This window comes from Poecilia formosa, unplaced genomic scaffold, assembly GCF_000485575.1.
Source record: "Poecilia formosa unplaced genomic scaffold, Poecilia_formosa-5.1.2 Scaffold84, whole genome shotgun sequence".
Lineage (NCBI taxonomy): Eukaryota > Metazoa > Chordata > Actinopteri > Cyprinodontiformes > Poeciliidae > Poecilia > Poecilia formosa.
In genome coordinates, this window is record NW_006800023.1 from 1,896,307 (window position 1) to 1,917,688 (window position 21,382).

Consider the following 21,382-nt stretch of genomic DNA (forward strand, 5'->3'; position numbering starts at 1 on the left):
CGCAGGGTGGCTGCCTGGCGCCAACTAATTCATCAGTTTTAGTGGGGCTCGAATCACAGGAGGACATTTTCACGTGTCAAACAAAGGTGTGGGTAATTAAATGACTAATTGCAGCGCAGCTTTGTGGTAACAGCTGGAACAGATTGTTGTTGTTGGCTCCAACTGTGCTTTGTCTACTGTGAAAAATACCTGCTGAACGAACAAGTTCAGGAGAGACAGACACTGTTTTCTAACAGTTTTAATCCAGAGAACTGAAAACATGGCAACATTACTGAAAGCAAAATGGACTCAATCCCACAACTTATATTCATCATGCTGAACATTATACATGATTTTCCACCGATTGTAAACAAAATATAGCATTTTCTGAGGTGAGATGTCTCAGATGGAGCTGGGGCTTTTCTGCTCCTCTTCCTCACTCGGTTGGTGGTGACGGTACTCTGGCTTCAGCTCCCAGGTGCTTTTGTGCACTCCCTTGCGATTGCATACCCCGATTTCCCTCATGATTTCTTTAAGATATGTCTGCAATGCACAGGAGAAACTCCAATAAAATGAAGCATCAACAGAGAAACAAAGCTGTGTGGAGAAATGTACAGTGTTAAAAAAAACAACAATTTAGATTCCTTCTGTTTTTGCTTTTTGGTCACACTTAAATTTTTCAGATCAAACAATAAAACAGCTATTTAACCCAATTTAGCCCTTATGATTAACTGCATGTTTTGGTTCAAAATGACTGCCAGTCCTCGAATCACATCACTTGTTTAGTTGAGATAAGAAAATGTCAAAAACAACAGAATCATGCCCCAGTCTAAAAAACGTAGGAGAAACAGTCATTCACTGCTTTTCCAATACAAATGTGCACAAATCTTTGTCTCCAACTGTTGTCTTATGTTGAAAGAAAAAACACAATTTTGAAATTTTGGTGTTTCTGTTAAAAAAACGCAATTAAAAAGTTTGTCACATGATAAAAACATGATTCTCCAGCTACTTCCTGTCATCTTTGTCTTCTGCGTTTTGATCATGTGATGCAAAAAAAGTGTTTCCATTGCAGCTTTACGAGATAAAACCATTCAGATACAGACAGAAAACCACTCTGTGGCTCATTTACCAAGTAATCAGGAGGGTCAAATGGTTTCTGATTAGGTGCAAAATCAGTTTTTACTCAAGTAAAAATAAAAAGTAGCCATCCAAGAAATTACTAAAGAAAGAGTGAAAAAGTATTTGGTAAACAAAGCCACTCAAGTACTGAGTTACTGATCAAAACAAATTTTGAATATTTAAAAATTACCAAAGTATAAAGTTATGTGGAGCTTCTGGTATTGTAAAACTCAAAATGAAAGTAATTCATGTAAATAATCATAAATCAGGCCAAAAAAAAACATTTATCCAAATCAATTTAGTTCAATAAACTGGAGTAACTTTACTAAAAATGCAGCAGTGCTTCTTTGTCTGGTGTGTTTCAGTTTTTTCAAACATATTTTTTGTTTTCAATAAAGAAAATGTTTATTTTCATCCAGTAAAGTTTCTCACAGTGGGCAGAGTGACCAGAAATTTTACTCAAGTGTACCGATAATTCATAAAAAATTACTGAAGTAAAAAGCACAGTGTAGTAATAAGGCAATTTTTTCCCAAAAAGTTACAGGATATTAATAGTATTATTATTACTATTATTGTTGCAATTTCAAAGACTTTTTTGTGTGAACCTTTACACCTGAATTTCTCTTTGCGGGATAATAAAGGTTGTTTCTATTCTGTTCTGCTTAAATAAATGTAACTAGCCAACTCTGTCTACATGCTAATCTGAACCAAATCATTTTTAGCGTTTTTTACATGACAAATATACAAAACATTTTTAAAGACGAGGAATGATCTGTGGGATGTTATGTCCCAGAGTGACCACAAGGTGTCTCTGTCGAGCTTCCAAACCTTCAGCCGCTCCGATAGCCGATCACTAGAGATGTGCTTCAAAACTTCTCATAATGGACATTTCGGTTACTTTAGTTCAGTTAATTTGAGTGTTGGCCAAGTGCTTTGGGAGGGAAACGCTGGAGTGGAGTGTATCAGGGCGTTTGACTCCTACTCAGCCGATGGTTATGCAATCAGAGGCAATCAGAGCGAGAGGAGGACCTGCAGGTCTCATCTGCACCTACACGTTGCTTTTTCTCTGAGAGCTGGAATGAATCCAGAGCGCGGTATCGATTCGCACTGTGTGTGCACACTCGAGCCTAAAATTTCCGCCACAACAGATTGTGTGAATAGCCACAGACGTCATGCCGTGGGCGGCTGGTTCGAATTTAACAATGCAAGGTGGAAAGTGGGCAGGTGTGTGTGTTTTTTGGAGCCTTCAGTGATCATGGTAAGTGTAGTTTGTTCACCACGGGCTGCTTGGTGATGTCCACCAGGTCCTTGAAGCTGTAGTACTGGTGCTTCTCAAAGGCAGAGAAGAGCAGGTCCAACACCAGCTGCCGATCCGCCCTCACCATCTTACCGTCAGACTTCTTCTTCTTCTCATACTCCAACTTCAAAAAAAGTTTTAAAAATTAACCATCCTTAACATTAACAGCGACTTCGTATGTAATCACCAAGGTGATCTAAAACTCTAGAAATAACAAAAACTTAAAACTGATTTCTTTCCCCCCAAACAAGCAGTTTAGATCATTTTATTACGACACTCTGTACTCGTTCTGGCAGCGCTGAAGCTAGTCCCCAAAATGGTGACAGGAAAAGTTGTGACTGGAGTTTAGTCCAGGCACAATGCAAAACTTTGACCTTTCTGAATTCTGCACCTAAAAATCAACCAAAGTTTGAATAAGTTCAAATTACTACTATTAAAACCTAAAAATATTTAACTAATAAGAAATAACATCTGGCAAACGCTAAAAACTAATTAAAAATAACTGAATAAGAAAAACAAAAAAGTTCCAATGAAATAAAGCAACTATAACAAAAAACCCAAAACTAACTCGTAGACTAAATTACCTTTTATTTGGATTTTATGCGACAGACATTAAGTTTATTAAATTAGGAAGTGGAAGAATAATCTGAAAAGTGTGGCATGTATTAAACCTCGGCCTCAGACATAAATGTAGACAAAGGGACACAGCACAGGGATAAAAATGTGGAGAATTTTAATGTAGGGTTGGGTTATAAAACATCTCAAGACTTAAAGTCTCTAAGAGGAAAAAGAAATCAAAACCAATGAATTGAAAATTCACATTTTGTATGTTTTTATCCAGCCGCTTGAGTCTTTGCTGCTACTAAAAACAGCCAAAGCGCTTAAAAAAATAAAACACCAGGCTGTTTTTTGACAATAGGTTAATATTTTTTGGTGTCTCGAAAATGAATCGTTTCAAAAGCCTCCCAAATGTTAAGTCACAGTGGGTACTGCGCTATTACCTAGCAACCTTAGCCAAGTCTAGCCCCGTTACCTAGCAACCTTAGCCAAGTCCAGCCCCTTACCTAGCAACCTTAGCCAAGCCAGTCCTGTTACCTAGCAACCATAGCCAAGTCCAGTCCCGTTACCAAGCAACCTTAGCCAAGTCCAGCCCCGTTACCTAGCAACCCAAGCAGAATTCCAGAACATTTGGTCAGCTGGTTCTACTGCACTGTATAATGGCTACTAGAATAGACAAGTGCAGCCTAGAAGCTGAATGCTTCTCCTCCATGTTTGGTTCTGGTTCTGTGCATGCTGAACAGACCAGAACCAGAACCTCTCTGCATCCAATCTGATAGAATTTATGGTGTTTTGCAATGAAAAAAAATATCAAGTCTTTCAGCTGTAACCACAAAAAATAAAATATTGACTCAGAAAACAAATGCACGCCACACTTTTCAGATTACTACTGATAAATTTTTCCAAAAACAAAGTACTGTTTTAATTCCCTTTAAATACTAAATCACATTGAAATTTGTGGTTGTAGTAGGATGAAATTTGAAAAAACAGATAACAGATAATTTCTATATTTGCAGCAGGGCTGACCAATCAAATCTTCAGGTGTTTTGCTCTCATCTGTGAATAAGCAGGTAAATATTCGCTTTTTTAACCAACAGACTGATTAAAGTCGACTAAAGAGCATTGCTAAAAGCCACAGTCAGTGACGGCGCTGAGAGCACTTTGCCTTAAAGGTCAGTTTGTGCTGCTTAATGAATCACAGCACAGGATAAAGCAAGAAGATATTTCAGTTAAAGTTACATAAAAAGGTGAAGCTTCAAATGCAATAGTAAAAACAATTTAAGCTTCAAATGAAATAGTAAAAACAATTTAAGCTTCAAATGCAATAGTAAAAACAATTTAAGCTTCAAATGCAATAGTAAAAACAATTTAAGCTTCAAATGCAATAGTAAAAACAATTTGGACAAACACTTTAGTTTGTGCCAAACTAAAGTGTTTGCTGCCACCTCTCTGAGCATTTTCTGCCACTGTTTAATGTGTAACCACCAGGCAGTGGAGCAGTCAGTCATGCTGGTGAGTGTATGTAAACTTGTGGTCGCCGGGCTGAAACCGTCTCCGTTTCTGACCCAAACTGGTGCCACGCCTTCACGCCTGCAGCATCGTCCTCCTTACGTTGAAGTCGTGGTTGGCCACAGGCTTGAAGACTGTGGCGACGGCTCGGTCCAGCTGCTGCACCAAACGCTGCGGCTTGACGGACTTGACCTGCAGCCTGGCAGACACACAGCAGACGAAGAAAAGCGAGGCGTTTGAGTCTCTGTGGAAAAGCTGACAGATGTGCCTGGTGGCAGGCAGGGCAGCAGCTGTCAGCATCTTCAGGTTCATCTCGTCAAATCTACCCTGGCAGCTTCTTTCCTTGGAGATCTGCTGCTTTCTGTCAGTCCTTTCTCGTAACATTTATACCCGCTGCGTGTTTTATGTAATCACAGGGAACATGTGGGGACATTTCCACTGGAGTGATTGCAAACGGGACAGACGCGCTGTCATCTCTGCCTGCAACAGAGTTAATTGTGAGGAGCATTATAAATTTGACATTTCTGGAGCTCCAACTGTAAACATTTCCATCCCTGAAGTCTTTCCCTTTAAATTGCTCCTCGCCGCTCTGAGAGCTGACACACTGATACAAACCGTTTGTTCGCCTCGGGTCGCATTGTAGCGCTGCATCTGCCACAGAGATGCTGTTGCTATAGCGATGCCATCCACTAAATGTGGCTGGAAAAACATATTCCAGTGAAGAGGACACAAAGACCCGAACAACAACAACAACAAAAAAAAACAGGGAGAGTGGAGTGGGGTGTTGTTCTGTGCACCAATCAACAGCAGCTGTAATTCACATGAAATCAGTTCACATCTCTTGATTTTTAGCCGCTAAGTGATGAAAGAAGCAATTTTGGTTACAAAACAGATCAATCTCCTCTCTCTCTGTGTGTTTACAGGACATTTAAGTAAGTTTGCAAAAGTTAAATAAACTAGGAATTATTTCATTACCATTCATGCAGTTTTTATCTGGAACAAACTTCCAGAAAACTGCAGAATAGCCGAAACACTGACTTAATTTGTGCCCTTTAAGATTTCAATCTGATGTTACAATGGCATAATAAATTAAATTATTATTATTAATTTAAACCAAGTTGAAGTTACACATTTTGATGTCATAATTATGAAAATTAAAGTAATAAATATGAGAATAAAAGTACATTTTGGGCGTTAAAGCCAATTATAAATTTTGATATCAAATTTAAAGAGAATAAAATTATAATTACAATAATCTGGGGCTTTAAAGTCATAATTAAAGGAGAAAGTCAATTTCAAGTTTAAAAAAAATAATAATCATGACAATAAAAGTGATTAAGACTTTTACTTTTGTAATCACAACTTCTTGTTGGCTCTTTATTTATTTAGTTTTTGTCTTGGTGGAAATGGGCTTCCATAGTCAGAAGAGTAGAACCAAAGAAAAATGGGCTTCAGCCATTAGTTAGGTAGAAAACATCATTAAACCACTACATTTGTTTATTTTCTGCTCGTTTTTATATTTTCTCCACTGGTTTAATTTGCTCTCCAGTTGAAAATGAGCAGAAAATGGTTTAAAACGATCCATTTATTTATTTCCGCTCTGTACCAAATGTAAACGATGCGTGTCAAAATCCAGAGAGCCAACAGCTTGGAGCTTCACTGACCTCTTGACCTTCATGTAGCTGTCGGAGACGACGGGCCGGCACTCGGCTCTGTGCACCACCGTCCCCTCCAGACTGACTTCATCTGCAACACAAACTGTGACTCAGCCGCCTCATCGTGATTCACACACACAGATGCACTCGCTCTGTTATGGAAATGATACAGAAAAGTTTTGGAAATTATAAAAAACATGAATTTATCAATCTCACTCAGGTTAAGATTATCTGCTGTGAGATACGGTGTCCCACAGGGTTCAATCTTAGGCTCTGTTTTATTTTTATATGTTCTCATAACTCATATTATTGGGTTTAGCCCCTTCCTGGTTCTTTTCATTGGTTTAACCATATTTATGTTCAAAACTTTAAATAACTCAAAGTTTTCATTATTTCACATTTTAATTTTTACAGTGAACTGAAATTACAAACCACAGCCTTAAAACTTTGGACCTACTCTACAAACATTTACATCAATAAATTTTAATAATTCACACCCCAAATATACCTTAACAGTAAGAACTATCTGCCCCCACTGCAGATGGTGACATCTATGGTCTTCCGTATGTCCGCTGTTTGGGGTTCAGCCAATCAGAGCCAAGGAAATTGAACGGCACTTCTGATTGGCTGCCAACATGTCATTTAGCATTGCACCTTTGGGCTTAATTTTCTTTCAAATATTTTAGATAAGAAGAATGAAAAGGTCTGCAAATATTAAAATTTTCTATGAATAATTTGGAGTTACGTTACACAAGAAAGAGGTTGAAGTTTCACTGTATCCATGAATACTCTGTTTTTAGGTGCTGATTTTTTTATTCTAATTCACAAATTAATCCAATCTCACTCTAACAAAATTAACTGGATAATCACACTTTATTGGAAGTAAAATAAGTCCAAAAATTATTTTTCTCAAACGCAGAAAGACCATTTTATGTGCTTTTAATTCCTCAACTCTTGATTTCTGTAAAAGTCATGTTGTACTAACCTTGTACTAAGACAAGTATGAAAAACCAAACCATGTTTTGTTTTGTTGTTTTTGCAAATAAACAAATCCGTCCACAGGCTCAATTGAAAGCAGTTAAGTCTGTTTTTGATGCTTGGGTGAGGAGCTTTTAGCAATTAAAGCTAAATGTTGGAGGGAGTTCCCTGAGGAAATCAGATCAGCAGTCAGTGAGCTTCAATAAATCACTCCATGTTGATTTAAAAGCTTTAACTTCTTTTATCGACGCCTGTTTTTGTCTTCCTCCTTTGAAAAATTGCTTTATAAATAAACTTGCACACTGAAAAAGGAGAAAGGAGCTCCTACTTTTAAAAAAATGAGTTAAATTGTTACATATAACAAATTGTTTGTCAAACTTACATTATTTACATTTGGTTAATATGACAACTTAATAAGCTTAAAATAATTAATTCCATTAAATTCTAGGTAGATACAACCACAACGTATTAAAGAAAAAGAAAACTGCTAAAATCTCAATTTTTTGTTTACATTTTGTGAAGAAGGAAGTTGCACTCTTGTCTTCAGAAGTTTTTGTGGGGGCGCTGCCTGTGGGTGCAGCGCCCCCACAGGCGAGGAGAAGAACAGGTAACACACACAAAAAAGGTTTGGATTGTTTGACTTAGTGCAGTGTGAAAGCGAACTGCACCAGATGAAAATGTAACCACACTGCCATCAGGTGGTTTTCATTATTACTGCAGCATGTTAAAATATTCACATTTAGCTGTACAAAAAAGACGGCAAAAACAAAAAATTAGTATTTCAGCATAAAAAAGGAAAAAAGTCATCACTGACATCCTCTTCATGAGGATGTCTTACCAAAAACAGTATCTTCAGTCAGAGGCTTCTTCAAATTTGCTGTTAAACAGACTTCTACAGGATATCATTCCTGCCAAAAGCCATCACCAGCTACAATAAGTCTTTGAAGAATTGTAATTAATATGAATTACAACAACTTTTAATTTCCCTTTGGGATAAATAAAATATTTTAGTCTTTTAATAAACCCTAAATCAAACCTTTTTAGCGCTCAAGCTAAAAAGGTTGAGCGCTTTTTGAGCACTCAACCTTACACAAACACCGGTTTGTGCATGAGATAATTCACTGACAAGAAATACTAAAACTCAACTATCCATAGATGGAACCATTTTCCACCTTTTAAATTCAAAATGACCAAGTTTGCAGTTGGATAAACCTCATGAATCGATATTTATCCACTACAAAAGGATGAGGTCATTGTTGTTCCCAGCCCTGAACCAGTAATCGTTCAAACAGGCTGCAATAAAACCATCAAAACCCACATCCTGACATTTACTGTCGCATCTGAATCACCTTGAAAAATAAAAAAATTTTCCACGCTGTGCTTTTGTGAAGGTGCTTTGGCCAATTATTCAACCGTTCAGCCCACAAGGTGCCTCTTCTGCTCCTCTCCGATCATCGCTTTTCATTTCTGGTTTTCAATAAACTGGCCAGGAAACGGCAGCGTCCAGTTGGTGAGCGTCGGCGTTTCTTTGGCAACTGCTTACCCCATTGTGCATTGTTGGAGGATTTGGCATCATTTTTTTAAGTCTGCTATGTGGACAAATAAAGGGCACAAAAAGCCCAGAAATTTCACATTCAGCATCTGATAAAAGCAGAAGAGAAACGAGTCTCTGGCTCAAATTACACAGCAAAGGAGAGAGACCGGGTGTTAAGAAACTCTCCCGCATCTTCATCTGTGATTTCCTGACTGATCAATCTGTTCCGTCTTGTCATTTCCTTCCCTCTTTTTGTTTTTTTGTGTTTGTTTTAACCTCTGCTGCTTAAAACACATGGGCGAAGAGACATTTCTGCTCCTCAGTCGTCTGAGGACGGTGGATCGGCAGGATCACCTGCCAGCCGCCGCGTCTTTTGTTGCCTGGATGATGCGGCGTATTGTCCACATAACAACAAGGCAACGTATCACTGCTGCTCAGGCACTTATTGCTTTACAGATGTCCTCCCACATGTCAAAACAGTGTAACTTAATATTTGTGCTTGCACGTTGGCCCCGACAAGCATCAGCAGATCCACTGTTGACCCGATTCACTCTGTATACAAATGTGAGAACAAGTTAAATATATTCACTCCACTGCTCAAGAAACACTTCTGTGCTCTGTGCTCACAAATGTTTCAGTGATAAAATGGTAATAGTTTCTATGTTTAAAAAGGGCTTTTATGATAGTAATAAGACTAGTAACAGCAATAATAGTTATAAGATGTCAGATGAGAAATAACTTTATAAGTTGTATTTTTTTACCTCGCTATCGTCAGTAACTGAATAAAGACAAATTTCAAACGGTTTAACACAAGTCATAAACTTCTTGAACTCTATTCAATTATATTGTCACTTTGTAGATAATTGTTGCTCTTTTGAGTGTGATTAGTAAAGCTATCAGTGCTAACCATGAATATCGCTAATATAAACTACCAGCAGCTTAAATTGCTAAATTCGAAACCATTTTGTCTCATAACATTAGTAAAACTTTTTAACAGCTCCCCCACACAGTGTGATGTCGCCTCTGTTCCTAATTCATGGCTATGCTTTTAATAAACTCAGTTTCTGTGGCTAATCTCGCTGTTGAATGTTTAAAATATTACCTCAAAACAAACTTTAATTTGCCTAATACAATATCTGAAGACGTAGGCAAACGTTTATAAATATGCATGCAGAGACATTGTGGAAGGATGGAAATTGATCAAAAGCTAGCTTACATCATCTGCATTTGAATTTCCCTTTGGAGGAAAAAGAAATAGGATCCCTTCAAGTTGATGTAATTTAGCTGCAATTATTGTTCTCGAAGAAGTGTCACATCCTTGACAGGCCATGAATAAGTACAGCAGATACTGACAAACAAGAAAATCATCAGAGTAAAACTGTGCGACATGTTTGTTTGTTCCCCACTTTTGAAGAAAAAGGTGAGCTTGATTAGAGATTGACACTTTGTGTTTGTTTCCTTTGATTGCTGAAAACATTTCTTCTTAAAAGCTGAAAAATTTGCAAAGAAAAAAAAAAGAACCAGTTTTGTGACAAACAGACTCTGTTTTTGGGACTCGGAGTTCCTGAAAATGACTTGATAGAAGGCCATGTACATATAACGAAGGTACTTGGTGTCAATTAATACAGGAAAAAAAAGCAGATGCATTGGCCTCAGTCGCCATAGTAACCACCTGCCATCATGTGTAGCACAACATTTCGTCGACCGCCCGCAGGACTCTCTTAAGGCAGCAAACACTTTGCAGTACATGTCAGTGATCTCACTAATGTTCATCTTTGCCTTTTTCCCACAAATGGATGCAATTATGTGCAATTATTGGCTGGCAAGTGCCAGAGCTTGCAAAAAAAAAAAAAACCCAACCCACACACGAGGAACATGTATGCACAGATGCAGCAAACGTCTTCCCCTTTCCTTCCAGCTGCACAAAGTTACAGCAGCGGGTCAAAGAGACGAGATCCACTTCCCTGGTTTCCATTCAACCTGGTTTTCCGAAGGTTTAAACAGATTTCGCATCCAGAAGAAAATGTGCTTTCTGAACACAAAGAAAGAAACGAGAGAAAAGACAGAGCACAGCCAAGAGTAGCTCAAGGCTTCTGCGTGTGGGAGGGACACTTGAGACAAACAGTTGACTGGATTCAAATTGAAACTCTTAAATACTACATCAATGTTGTGGTCAACACCTTCAGCAGACATTCAATATCCTAATTCTCCTACGCACTCATCATTCAGGACTTCATAAGGCTCTCTTGCTTTGTTGCCCTTGCAGAAATTGGGATTTTGGTGAGATCAAACACAGCGACCCTCAGCAAAAAGAGCCAACATGAATGATTCATTGGTTTTTTCGTTTTCCTAGATTTTTTATGGGATTTGCATTCCTTCTTCCTCCCGCCAATAGTACATTAATACATAAAGAGGACAAACGAGGAAAAAAATAACATGCGATGATGAAAAAGGCGCTTTTTCACAATTTTCTTGTACCAATAAAATTCAACACTTTTATTATGATTTTGTCTGATAGAATGTCCAAATCCAATCCTGCATACTCTTGATGTGTTCAGATTACGCAACTATTATGGAAAATTCACATTTTACACGTTTTTGTACTTCCATTTGGGTCTCAACTGCTTCTAAAAACAGTCCAAAAAAACCACCCAGCTGTTCTTTTGGTAATAACTTTATGTTTTTTATGTCTGGAAAACGAGTTGTTTCAAAAACCTCCGGACTGTTAAGTCATATTCCACGGGCACTGTGCTGTTACCTAGCAACTCGAGAAGCCCAGCCCCATTACCTAGCAACCCTAGAAGCACAGCCCCATTACCTAGCAACCCCAGAAGCACAGCCCCATTACCTAGCAACCCGAGAAGCCCAGCCCCGTTACCTAGCAACCTCAGAAGCCCAGCCCCATTACCTAGCAACCCAAGAAGCCCAGCCCCATTACCTAGCAACCCGAGAAGCCCAGCCCCGTTACCTAGCAACCCAAGCAATTCCAGCAAGTTTCAGCTCCTTCTGAAAGGAGCTCAGCATATTCAGAACTGAACAGATTAAAATCTTGTTTTCAAAGAATGATTTTGTGTAATAAATGTTTTGTATAGTCTATAGACCTATCCTAACGTTTCACGTCTTATCTCTACCAGCTTTACAAGTGTACAAGCTGATTTTATTGTCTGTTCTTTGTAAAACAGACCAAACTCAGAAATGATGTACAATAATAACATTTTTCACTCCTGTCTAAAAAGTCACACATTTATTTCCTTTCAATTCACCATTATGTCCAACTTTGTGTCAATCTATCATGTTGAGCAATGTGAAAACTTAAAGTGGTACAAATATTTCTAATGGGATACAGGCTTAATAAACGCTTCATAGAAAAACTATAATGTAGATATATTTAAAAATGCCTTTCATAATAAAACAACAAGTTGGCTTGTCTGAAAAAAAACTTAAAACAAGCTTACATAAGAGAAGTAGAAGTAATCACGGTGGAAATAAAATATGTTCTCACAGCGTTGTTATATTTTAAGCTATGACACAGAATGCTTCATGTAATCAAACAGACTCATAACTTTAGTAATGAAAACCCACAGAGCTCTTTTGCAATCAAACAGATTTTAGAACAGAAATCAAGGCAAAGCATTTAAAAATACTTGACCCCAAATATAAGCTTGTGATTAAAGTGGAGTTGAAAAGTCTTCCAGCAGACTCAGACGCTGCTCTTATTGTAAATACTGCCATATCTCAAAAGTTTAAACCAGAAAAAAAGGTAATTTGAGTTTATCATCTTTATATGGCCCAAAATAGAAAAGGGTTTGACATGGCTTCAATTTAAACTCATCAGCAAAATTTAATAATAAAAACCCAAATATTTGCATTCCCATCTTTCAAAAAAACAGGTCTCTGTTTTATATATATAAAATGAATTTCTACTTTTAAGAAAATTTTATTTATCATCTTGCATGAGGCAAAAAGCTTCACACTGTAGGTGGTTGAATTTATTGTGAATTTAATATTCATTTAAGCGCTTGATGGCAGTGAAGTCACCTGCAAAGAGCAGAAACACCAACTGCCTGTAAGTGTGTGGTTCAACACATTTTTAAAACGCAATTAACTTTTCAACCCACGTTGTTGCACATACCTGCTTTCTGTCTGACGTTAACGAAAATAAAACCCCAACCAGCGCAGACACGCGCCAGTTAATCCTCGTTAGGAAAAGATCAAGTGATTTGTGCTTTAAGTGACGCCTCAAATGTGACTCTGGACATCTTTTACCGCCGTGTTTGAGCTAATGACTGCAGACCTTATAAAGGGATTAAGGGTTCAACAGAAACACAAAGCTTCAGCCAAAGGGCATCGTGAGGCTTTATGAGATGGGAGGACCATTAACAGATTTCACTGAAGTCGTGGGCAGCAGCGTAAAAGGTCAAACACACTGTAAACGGCACAATTATCAGACAAAGCCGATCCACTGAGTCGCAGCAGGCGGCTTGTCTTTTACAGACAAGGTGCAAATGGTGATAAAAATACAATCGATTTGAAATGGGCTGATAAAGCGCAATTTATATCATATCTGTTATAAGAAAACTAAGACAACTGAAATATATTCATAGGATATTCACCCTACTAAAAGAAATTTTAACATTTTAGTCATTTTAAAACAGTAAATGTTAACTCAGCTAGTTCCAATGAAAATCATTTGTCTGTTATAGACTTCATTAGCTTGTTTGTCCCACTGTTACGTATATTAAAGGATTGCTGATGTTGTGCAACTAATTCTCTTAAAAAGGCCCTGAAAACCTGATCAAACTGCAACTATACAAAACCTTACCAAGTATTTTCCTCTAGTTTCTACTGCAAATAGCTTGGCTAACGCTTGTTTAAAGAAAATAATTCCTTAATATTGTTTTGAAAAAGAAGATTATTTCCGTGTCATGTGTGGAATTAGAATTTGGTTGCTAGGAGACAGACTTCGCTTGGCTGGGGTTGCTAGGTAACGGCACAATCGTGAAATAAGTGAAATAATCTGAAGTTTTCACCAATATTAAGAAATTATTGACTTAAATCAGGGGTGTCCAAATTTTTCGTCATGTGGGACAAAATCGCAAAGTCAAAAAAGTACCTGCAGGTAAAGAATTAAAAACTAAAATCAAGTTTGGTTTTTTAAATATTTTTTTGTAGCAAAAGGATATTAATCAACGTAGATCCAAAACTTTATTGTAGGTTTACTGTATTTGTAGTTTAGAGCTTATTAGAGCAAATTTTTTATTAATATTATGCCATTTTATTGGCAATGGGGAGTTGTAATAACAACAACAGAGTTTGGTTTCCAATTTGTTTCCCCTAAAATCAAACTTAAGTTGTTTTCAGGGTTAAATTACGCTACAGGAAAAAAAGATTAATTTAATTTTTAAATTAAAAGGGCTATCCGACGGTTTGGGACACAAAATGCCGTCTTTGTTCAAATATGGAGAAAGATAAACCCTTAAAACGAAACACGTTACAGATTTTAATTTTACAATATTATTGGAATATGAAAGGTAAAACGATGGTTTTTATCTGTTGTAAACAGCTTTTGCTCTCCTGTCAGTGCTGTGACTGTGAGCTGATTCAACGGAGATGGAAAAATGTCACAGAAGGACAAACATTAAAGCTTCTCTCAGGCTTTATGTTAATGTTCAGACAATTCTAATATAAATAACACATAACATTTTTATCTTTTAGATAATATTATATGAAAGATAAAAATGTGCTTTTTGAATCTTTTGAGAACATTGTTTTCCAAATATATCTTCGTTTAGCCAGCCTAGTTCTTGTGTCTTTTATATAAACATTATTAAATTCAAAGTAACATTTATTGCGTTATCTTTATGAACACATCTCCTTGGGTCTCTCAGCCTTTCACTGTAAATTTGTATTAAACCAGACAGTGTTTCTTATAAATACATCCTGCTTTTAATCTGCTCTTTCATCCGCTCACATATTTCATTTGTCCTGACCTTCTTTTGTACCACGTTCAGCTATTCAAACACATTTTCCCGTTTCAGAAACAGAGCTGTGATTTAGAGACGGCAGAGAGGAATAAAAGCTCTTTGCGTTCAGATGACATTTTGTCCAACATGTCTACAGTTTTATTCAATGAGTAACAGGAGGGTTATATTCTGTTTTTATTCAAGCACTAAAATTAAAACAGACGAAGAAAAGCAAAATGCAAAAAATGTAACCCTAAGTTCCTTTATAATTTGAATTCCTAAATAATTAAAATAGGAAAGAAGCTTAATTCCTGTCAGTACAACATAAAACGCAGCTAAATTAACATTAAATCAGCAGGATGTGAGTAAACAGACCAATAAAGAAGCAATCTGAGCCACAAATACAGTTAATTTGCATTTCTTAAAGAGCATAGAAGTGAAGGCAGCTGGAGAACAGAGAGGCGAACGCGAGGTCATCCACCCACTCGAGCCCGTCTCTTACCTCCATCTGCTTCCAAGCCCTTTTCCTCAAAGCTGCGACCTCCCTAATGTTAAAACAACAAACAGCTCGCCGCCCACCAGGCCTCCCATCAGCCATCACTGTCTCCGACTGTCAGTCCCCCCTCGCGCTTCGCCGCCGCAACATATAGAGTCAGAGCCATACGCGCTAATTTGATCATACAGCACTCACACTGCTCTTTAATTCAAGCAAAACTATCTTTTTCTAAAATTATTTAAAACTCTGTTCAGTATCTTTTAAACCGATTGCATAAGTAACCTTTTCCAGTCAGCCTGAGGCAGGTCACGCAGTCTCTGTTCTCATTTTCTATGATTCTCATATTTTTACAAAATAAAAAGGTTCAACCTGGTCACAACATTTCTGCCAATTTCTTGAGGGAATGTGTTTAAAATTCATGTTTTAAAAAATCATCTTTTCCTGAGATATCTGAACAGATGATATATTCCAGAGAATTGGCATTTTATTAAAGCAGAAACACAGGAACACACTATTACATATCGATGATAATACAGCGTATAACTCTTACCTAAATCTTACCTGAACAAGATGAACTTCTTTGTTTCAAGGTAATTTCTCATTGGGGCGAACAGAAGTCACATATGTGGTACCCCAAGGTTCAACCCTGGGATCCCTCTCTTTTAATATCTACATGCTCCCATTAGTTCAGGTTATAAGTAATAAGATTAGTTACTATATCTATGCAGATGATACACAGCTCTACATTACAATGCGACAGATAAATGTCTGGGTGTGCCAAAGTTTTCTCCAGCAGAACAGACACAAAACTGAAGTTATTATGTTTGGACCTAAAGAGGAATGATCCAGAGTCAACACACAACTTCAGTTACTACACCTGAAAACTAGAGATTAGGCCTGATATCTGGGAGAAGTGATGAACTCTGACCTGAACCTTCAGAGCCACATGAAGACAGTTACAAAGTCGGCCTTCTGTCGCCTGAAGAACTACCATTAATACATGTGTGACATACAAATACATTTGACATACTAAAAAGAAAATGTATGATTTTCTTATAAACACCAATATTTTAAAGGAGAATCTCTCAAAAGATTCTCTAAGGGGTGAGGTTTATGAAAATAAAGGGTTGAGTTTTTCCTCATCAAGAAAAATCAATCTGTCTCACTTTTTACTCCAGGATTATTAAATTAAAATCTTTGCTGTACAAAAAAATGTTGGGATGTGTCTATGGGTTAAGGAAGAAATGTTTATTACATTTTTCCCAAAAAATCATTCTTAGATAATGAGATTTTAGACTTTTCAGTTCTGCCTATTTTAAACTCCTTTCAGAATGACATGTTTTAGGGCGTCTTGTCACTTTAAATCCAAATAAGCTGCTGCTGGCCACGTCCAACAACTCAACGTATACACTAGCATGTGAGAATGGCTACAAACAGATGTGCAACTATACAACCGTACATCTTTGAAAAGCAGAAGTCTCCTGCACAACCAACAATAATTCAGCAAGTGGTCTCTGAATGGTAAAGTTCTCTTTTCCAGCAGCCATTGTACAGCACATACAGCAGTAAAACCAGCTTACCAAACATGCTGGAGCTCAGCTTGGGTTGCCAGATAACGGCACAATACCCATTGAAAATGACTCAACAGGGAAATTTTGGAAACAGCTCGTTTTCCCAGACACCAAAAAACATTAAGTTATTGACAGAAAATGGCTGGTTGTTTTCTTAACCTTTGTGTTTAGAAATGGGGTCCAACCGACCCCACACACGTAAAACCTGTATCAGTTTCCACAGTCCCTCTACGTTTACCTCAGGCCTCGCTAAGGCTGTTTTTAGAAGCAGTTCAGACCCAAATGGGAATAGAATAGTGCAATATGTGAATTTAGCATAATGGATCTTTTTTAAATAAACGACTAACCACTTCTTCTCCTACATGTTTTCCAATCTAATCAACTGCAGCTGTTTGAGCTAAATGAATAATAATTTTTTTAATCAACTTTCCCACATGTAGAATTGGTACGAAGTGATCTTTGTCAATAAAACATTTTAAAACTGACCCATTAGTTTCAGGTTTAAGTTGTTTAGATGCCATTTCTTCCTGTTGATTTTAAGACACATTTAGCAATCTCACATCAAAGACATGATTATGTTAAATAAAGATAAACCCTGATGTTAAAGTGGACGAAAGTGTGAGCAGTCCTGCCACATTTAAGATCGCTTAATCCTTGTTAAATGGCGTTTTGACTAAAACTCTGTGGTTTGCTACTTGTGGTGCGATGGGGTTTTGATTATACTCTTTTTATTCGGTCGTGTGAGTCGGGGTGGGCTGGGTGCTTCCCGTGTTTATGTTTTTGTGTTTTTTTTTGACGTCTTTTTTTTTCTTTTCGTTTTTTTTCAAAATCTCTTTCTCTTTCTTATTGTTTATTCAATGTCACATGCTGTTCTTATTTTTTTCTTTAATTATGTAAAGCACCTGGAAATGCCTTGCTGCTGAAATGTGCTATACAAATAAAATTTGATTGATTGATTGATTGATTGATTAAATGTCAACGCATTAAAGTCATTAAATGTCGAGGAAAATGGTATTTCTTTCAAGGCAAAATGGCATAAACACATTTCTCAGAATCCAAGTTTATAGGGAAACATGTACTTGTCCTTTAATTCAGTTTGCAGAAATATGTGACAGTAATCTCTTAGGTGGTTTTTGGTATTTAGGTCTGGGAAAATCTCTCGGAAACTGATTTTTCCTGCGTGAAATATTCTTTCAGCATCCATCCCCTGTTCTTTGGATCACTATCCCGCTGAAAGATTCACTTCTTCAGATCTTCCATCGAGTAAAATTCCTCCACGTTCGTCTCTGAGGCATGCACACATTTTCAGCTCTTCGCTTGGCGTTGACGTCCCTTTGAAATCTGAACAGCTGATTATCGTTTACCATACCTTTTGACGAGTTAATGATGCTACTGCTATAAAAAGCCACTGCTGTGCACATAATGGCTGCAGCTCCGGACTTATTGGAGAAATTAGACTAACACAACTAAATTAAATAGCTGCTCTATAAATAACTGTGTCCATGCGCATTCTGTTCTATAATTATTGAGATTCATGCAAGATTATGAATGCAGCCACAGTTCTTCGCATTAAAGCCGATTATTCATAAGGTATCTCATCTTAATGAACATTATTCTTGAGACGACACTTGATTTCACACTTTATAATTAAAATACAAGGTAAATTGATCTTATGACAGATATATTGACAACACGGAAGCAATAAAGGAGGGGTCACATTGATTGGATCTCCAAATATAATTTTCCATTAGCGCTCATCCCTTCCGAGCCCAGAGGCTGATTCATTAAGAAAATATAATGATTCCCCTTGTTAACTTTGTAGTGATTTGCCGACCTTTGTAGCCGCATTGAGCCCACTCATTTTGATTTTAAACGAGGAAAAAAGCAGCATCCATATGCAACAAAGTAATCTTTGATGCGCGGCTAATGAAGAGGGAGCTGGTGGGCTGTTTACATACTGCTACTGATTCAGGTCACCACTGTTTCATCTTGATTTAAAAAATAACAGTAAATGTTCAGAACATAATTCAATGTAAAAATTGAACAGACGAGTTCTGTTGCCCTTTTTCTAGTATAAATAGCACGCTTTACTCAAACACTAAAGTGACACAACCTTTCATTTCTGTATCTATATTTACTTTTTCAGTGATATTTGCCGTCCTTTTTCCATTACCTGAACTAGGGACCAGTAACCTATAGGTAGTGGGCTCAGTATCTCTCCAGTTCACTCGTATTTCCAGAGCGATGAGTGAAAATATCTGCAGTATATATATTTGACTTTATTTATAACGGAAGTGTCAACACTTGGAGGCCAAAAATGTCAAGTTGAAAGTAAAACTTTTTGTATTTTTCTTTTTAATTATATTTTTACTTGTTCAACTATAACCTAAGCTCACAATACTTTAATAAAATAAGAAAACCAGTAAGACATCTCTAGACAAGGGACTTATGAATCATTTTAGATTTGAAACTTAAAAAAGGTCCCACAAGTTTGTCAGATTAAAAAACAACAACAAACTATACAGTTAATTTTTCAAGTTGAAATTTTCTAGATATTTTTTTGTCTTTTCAGAAACTTGAACAGAATATGGCAAACTCTTGTTTTATTTTGCAAAGTGTAGTTTGAATTTCAGTAAAAGTCACCAGATGTTTGTTATCCCTTTTCCTATTAGAATAAATTAAATTCAAAGCAAAAACCTGGATGAATACTTTGTGTGTGTTCAAAAAACAAAAGAAAACTACCCAGTCGTTTTTTGGCAGTAAGTTAATGCTTTTTGGTGTCTGAACTAAAAGCCATTTCAAAAACCTCCCAACTGTTAAGTCACATTCCACTGGAACTGCGCCGTTACCTAGCAACCCCAGCCAAGCCCAGCCCGTTACCTAGCAACCCAAACGGAACTCCAGAAGGTTTGGTAAGTTAGTTTTACTTTTGTGTGCTTTGAACAATGGCAAACTGCTGTCAGAAACTACTGGTACATTCTTGTGGGACGTACAGTTGTGTAACCGCGCATCTGTTAGCAGGAATTTTACCTACGAGTTAACGTTGACTTGGGGGTCACGGTGAGCAGCAGCTTATTTGGATTTAAAGTGACAAAAGGCCCTAAAACAACTAATTCTGAAAGGAGTTCAAAAAAGCAGAACTGAACAGAATAAAATCCCATTATACAAGAATGACTTTGTGTAAAAAATTTAATGAACATGTTTTGTACAGCCCATAAACATGTCCTAACCTATTCAAGAAATGGTCACCTTTAAAAATCTGGATTAACGTCAAACTTTTGCACCCACGTGTTGTTTTGAAAACACCCAAAGAGATGAAATTAATTATATTCTCATCCAGAGAAAAATAACATTTTAGGTAAATAATTGTGTGGTCAATACCCTCCTGTTGTGAAATTGCTTTTCCTAAGCAGCATAATTCTTGAATTTGAGCTAATGAGACAAACTGCAAAGAGCACATAGATCCCCATAATAAATGAAGGAAGAGATTGACAGCTCTGAGCTTATACAAGGCTCTATTAAAGTGGTTGCCATGCCAGCTCCACAGCAGCCAGTGACTCCATGTTAAACCACAAGCTCTTAAAGCCCTGCTATGAATAATTCACCGCTGTTAACAGCAGAGGAGAGTCCTCGCTAATAGCATTTTGGGAAATTTGATATCCAGCAAGAACAACAACAACCAGGAAGAACTCGGGGTTAATCCCATTATTCCAGGAAAACTGAAACAATAATCCTCCTGAATGAAACGGTTTTAATCAACAGGAGGAAGGAACCAGGTCTAGCCTCCCACAACCCGATCCTCGTTTGCAATTCCAATCGTGTGTTGTTGAGGATGACACAACTAATCACCCACTATTAGAAAATCACAGCGGATATTAAGAGAGCCGTCTCTCTGGGAGCTCAAACCTGTAACCTGGAGCAATTCATGCAGGATGTGTTTAAATTTAGTGCTTCTGCTCAAGTGAATCTCCGGACTTTAATTTGTAACGGCAGCTCTGGGGGGGGCAAAAGTGGCTCAAACCTGTTGGATCAGTGGATCACACCTGTTACTCTGATTCACTCGATGTTTGGAGAAAGAAAATCCATAAATATTCCTTCATTTCGCTCTACCCAGGGCGAGGGGGTAATTTCCCAAGCTGTGCTGGACTTCAAATGAAAATTTAATGACATACGTTTTGCTTTGATACAAGCGTCCGTTTCATGATCCTCGCCTGAAGCCATAAAACTGCCAGCGAACTGAAAATTTCTTCTGAAAATCTTCATTTCTTTTACAGGAATATAAAAGCAGAACAACATCGTTAAATCTTGGCCACCCTAGCAAATCATTTGAGAACCATGAAAACTGGAGCTGCACAAACATATTTAACAGCAATCACCATGGCGATATCAACGTTTGGATGTTATATCTTAACTGCCATGCATGGAAACTCTGTGGATATGAAACCTGTGGCTCTCTACCCAGGGAAGCATGCAAATGGGAGCAACACAAGTTCATGGGAGGGATCTAAATATTAAAATAGTGATATTATCATGTAATTCAAGTCATAATTTAAAGAAATTTCTTAAAGTAAATGTGCCGACAACAAGCTGCTGAAAAAGTTATAAATTCTGGAATTTGAGCAAGCACGCCATTTTTTTAAACTCAGGGGAAATAAAGTAGCTTTTTTTGTAGATGATAAAGTCTACAAAATGGTGTACCATTTTTCTTTGGTGAAAAAACAGC

At 37.3% G+C, this 21,382-nt stretch overlaps 1 protein-coding gene and 1 long non-coding RNA gene across 3 annotated transcripts in view; one reads left to right on the forward strand and one right to left on the reverse strand.

Moving 5' to 3' along the window:
- Positions 1-21,382, reverse strand: part of LOC103141498 (general transcription factor IIF subunit 2-like) — a 72,037-nt gene that overhangs the window by 2,828 nt on the left and 47,827 nt on the right. Inside the window, exons 6-9 of one of the 2 annotated variants that reach the window (XM_016673882.1) lie at positions 6,127-6,208; positions 4,565-4,661; positions 2,376-2,519; positions 352-522 (exon numbers count right to left, since the gene is read on the reverse strand). In XM_016673882.1, coding sequence (XP_016529368.1) covers positions 382-522; positions 2,376-2,519; positions 4,565-4,661; positions 6,127-6,208 — 464 coding nt within the window. In that variant the 3' untranslated portion in view covers positions 352-381. Of the gene's footprint in view, positions 1-222; positions 523-2,375; positions 2,520-4,564; positions 4,662-6,126; positions 6,209-21,382 lie in introns of those variants that run through there. The other variant, XM_007557169.2, reaches the window with a different exon arrangement.
- Positions 63-19,771, forward strand: LOC107836787 (uncharacterized). The gene is made up of 3 exons (XR_001662743.1): positions 63-75; positions 17,664-17,670; positions 19,697-19,771. It is a non-coding gene; the product is annotated as an uncharacterized LOC107836787 (long non-coding RNA).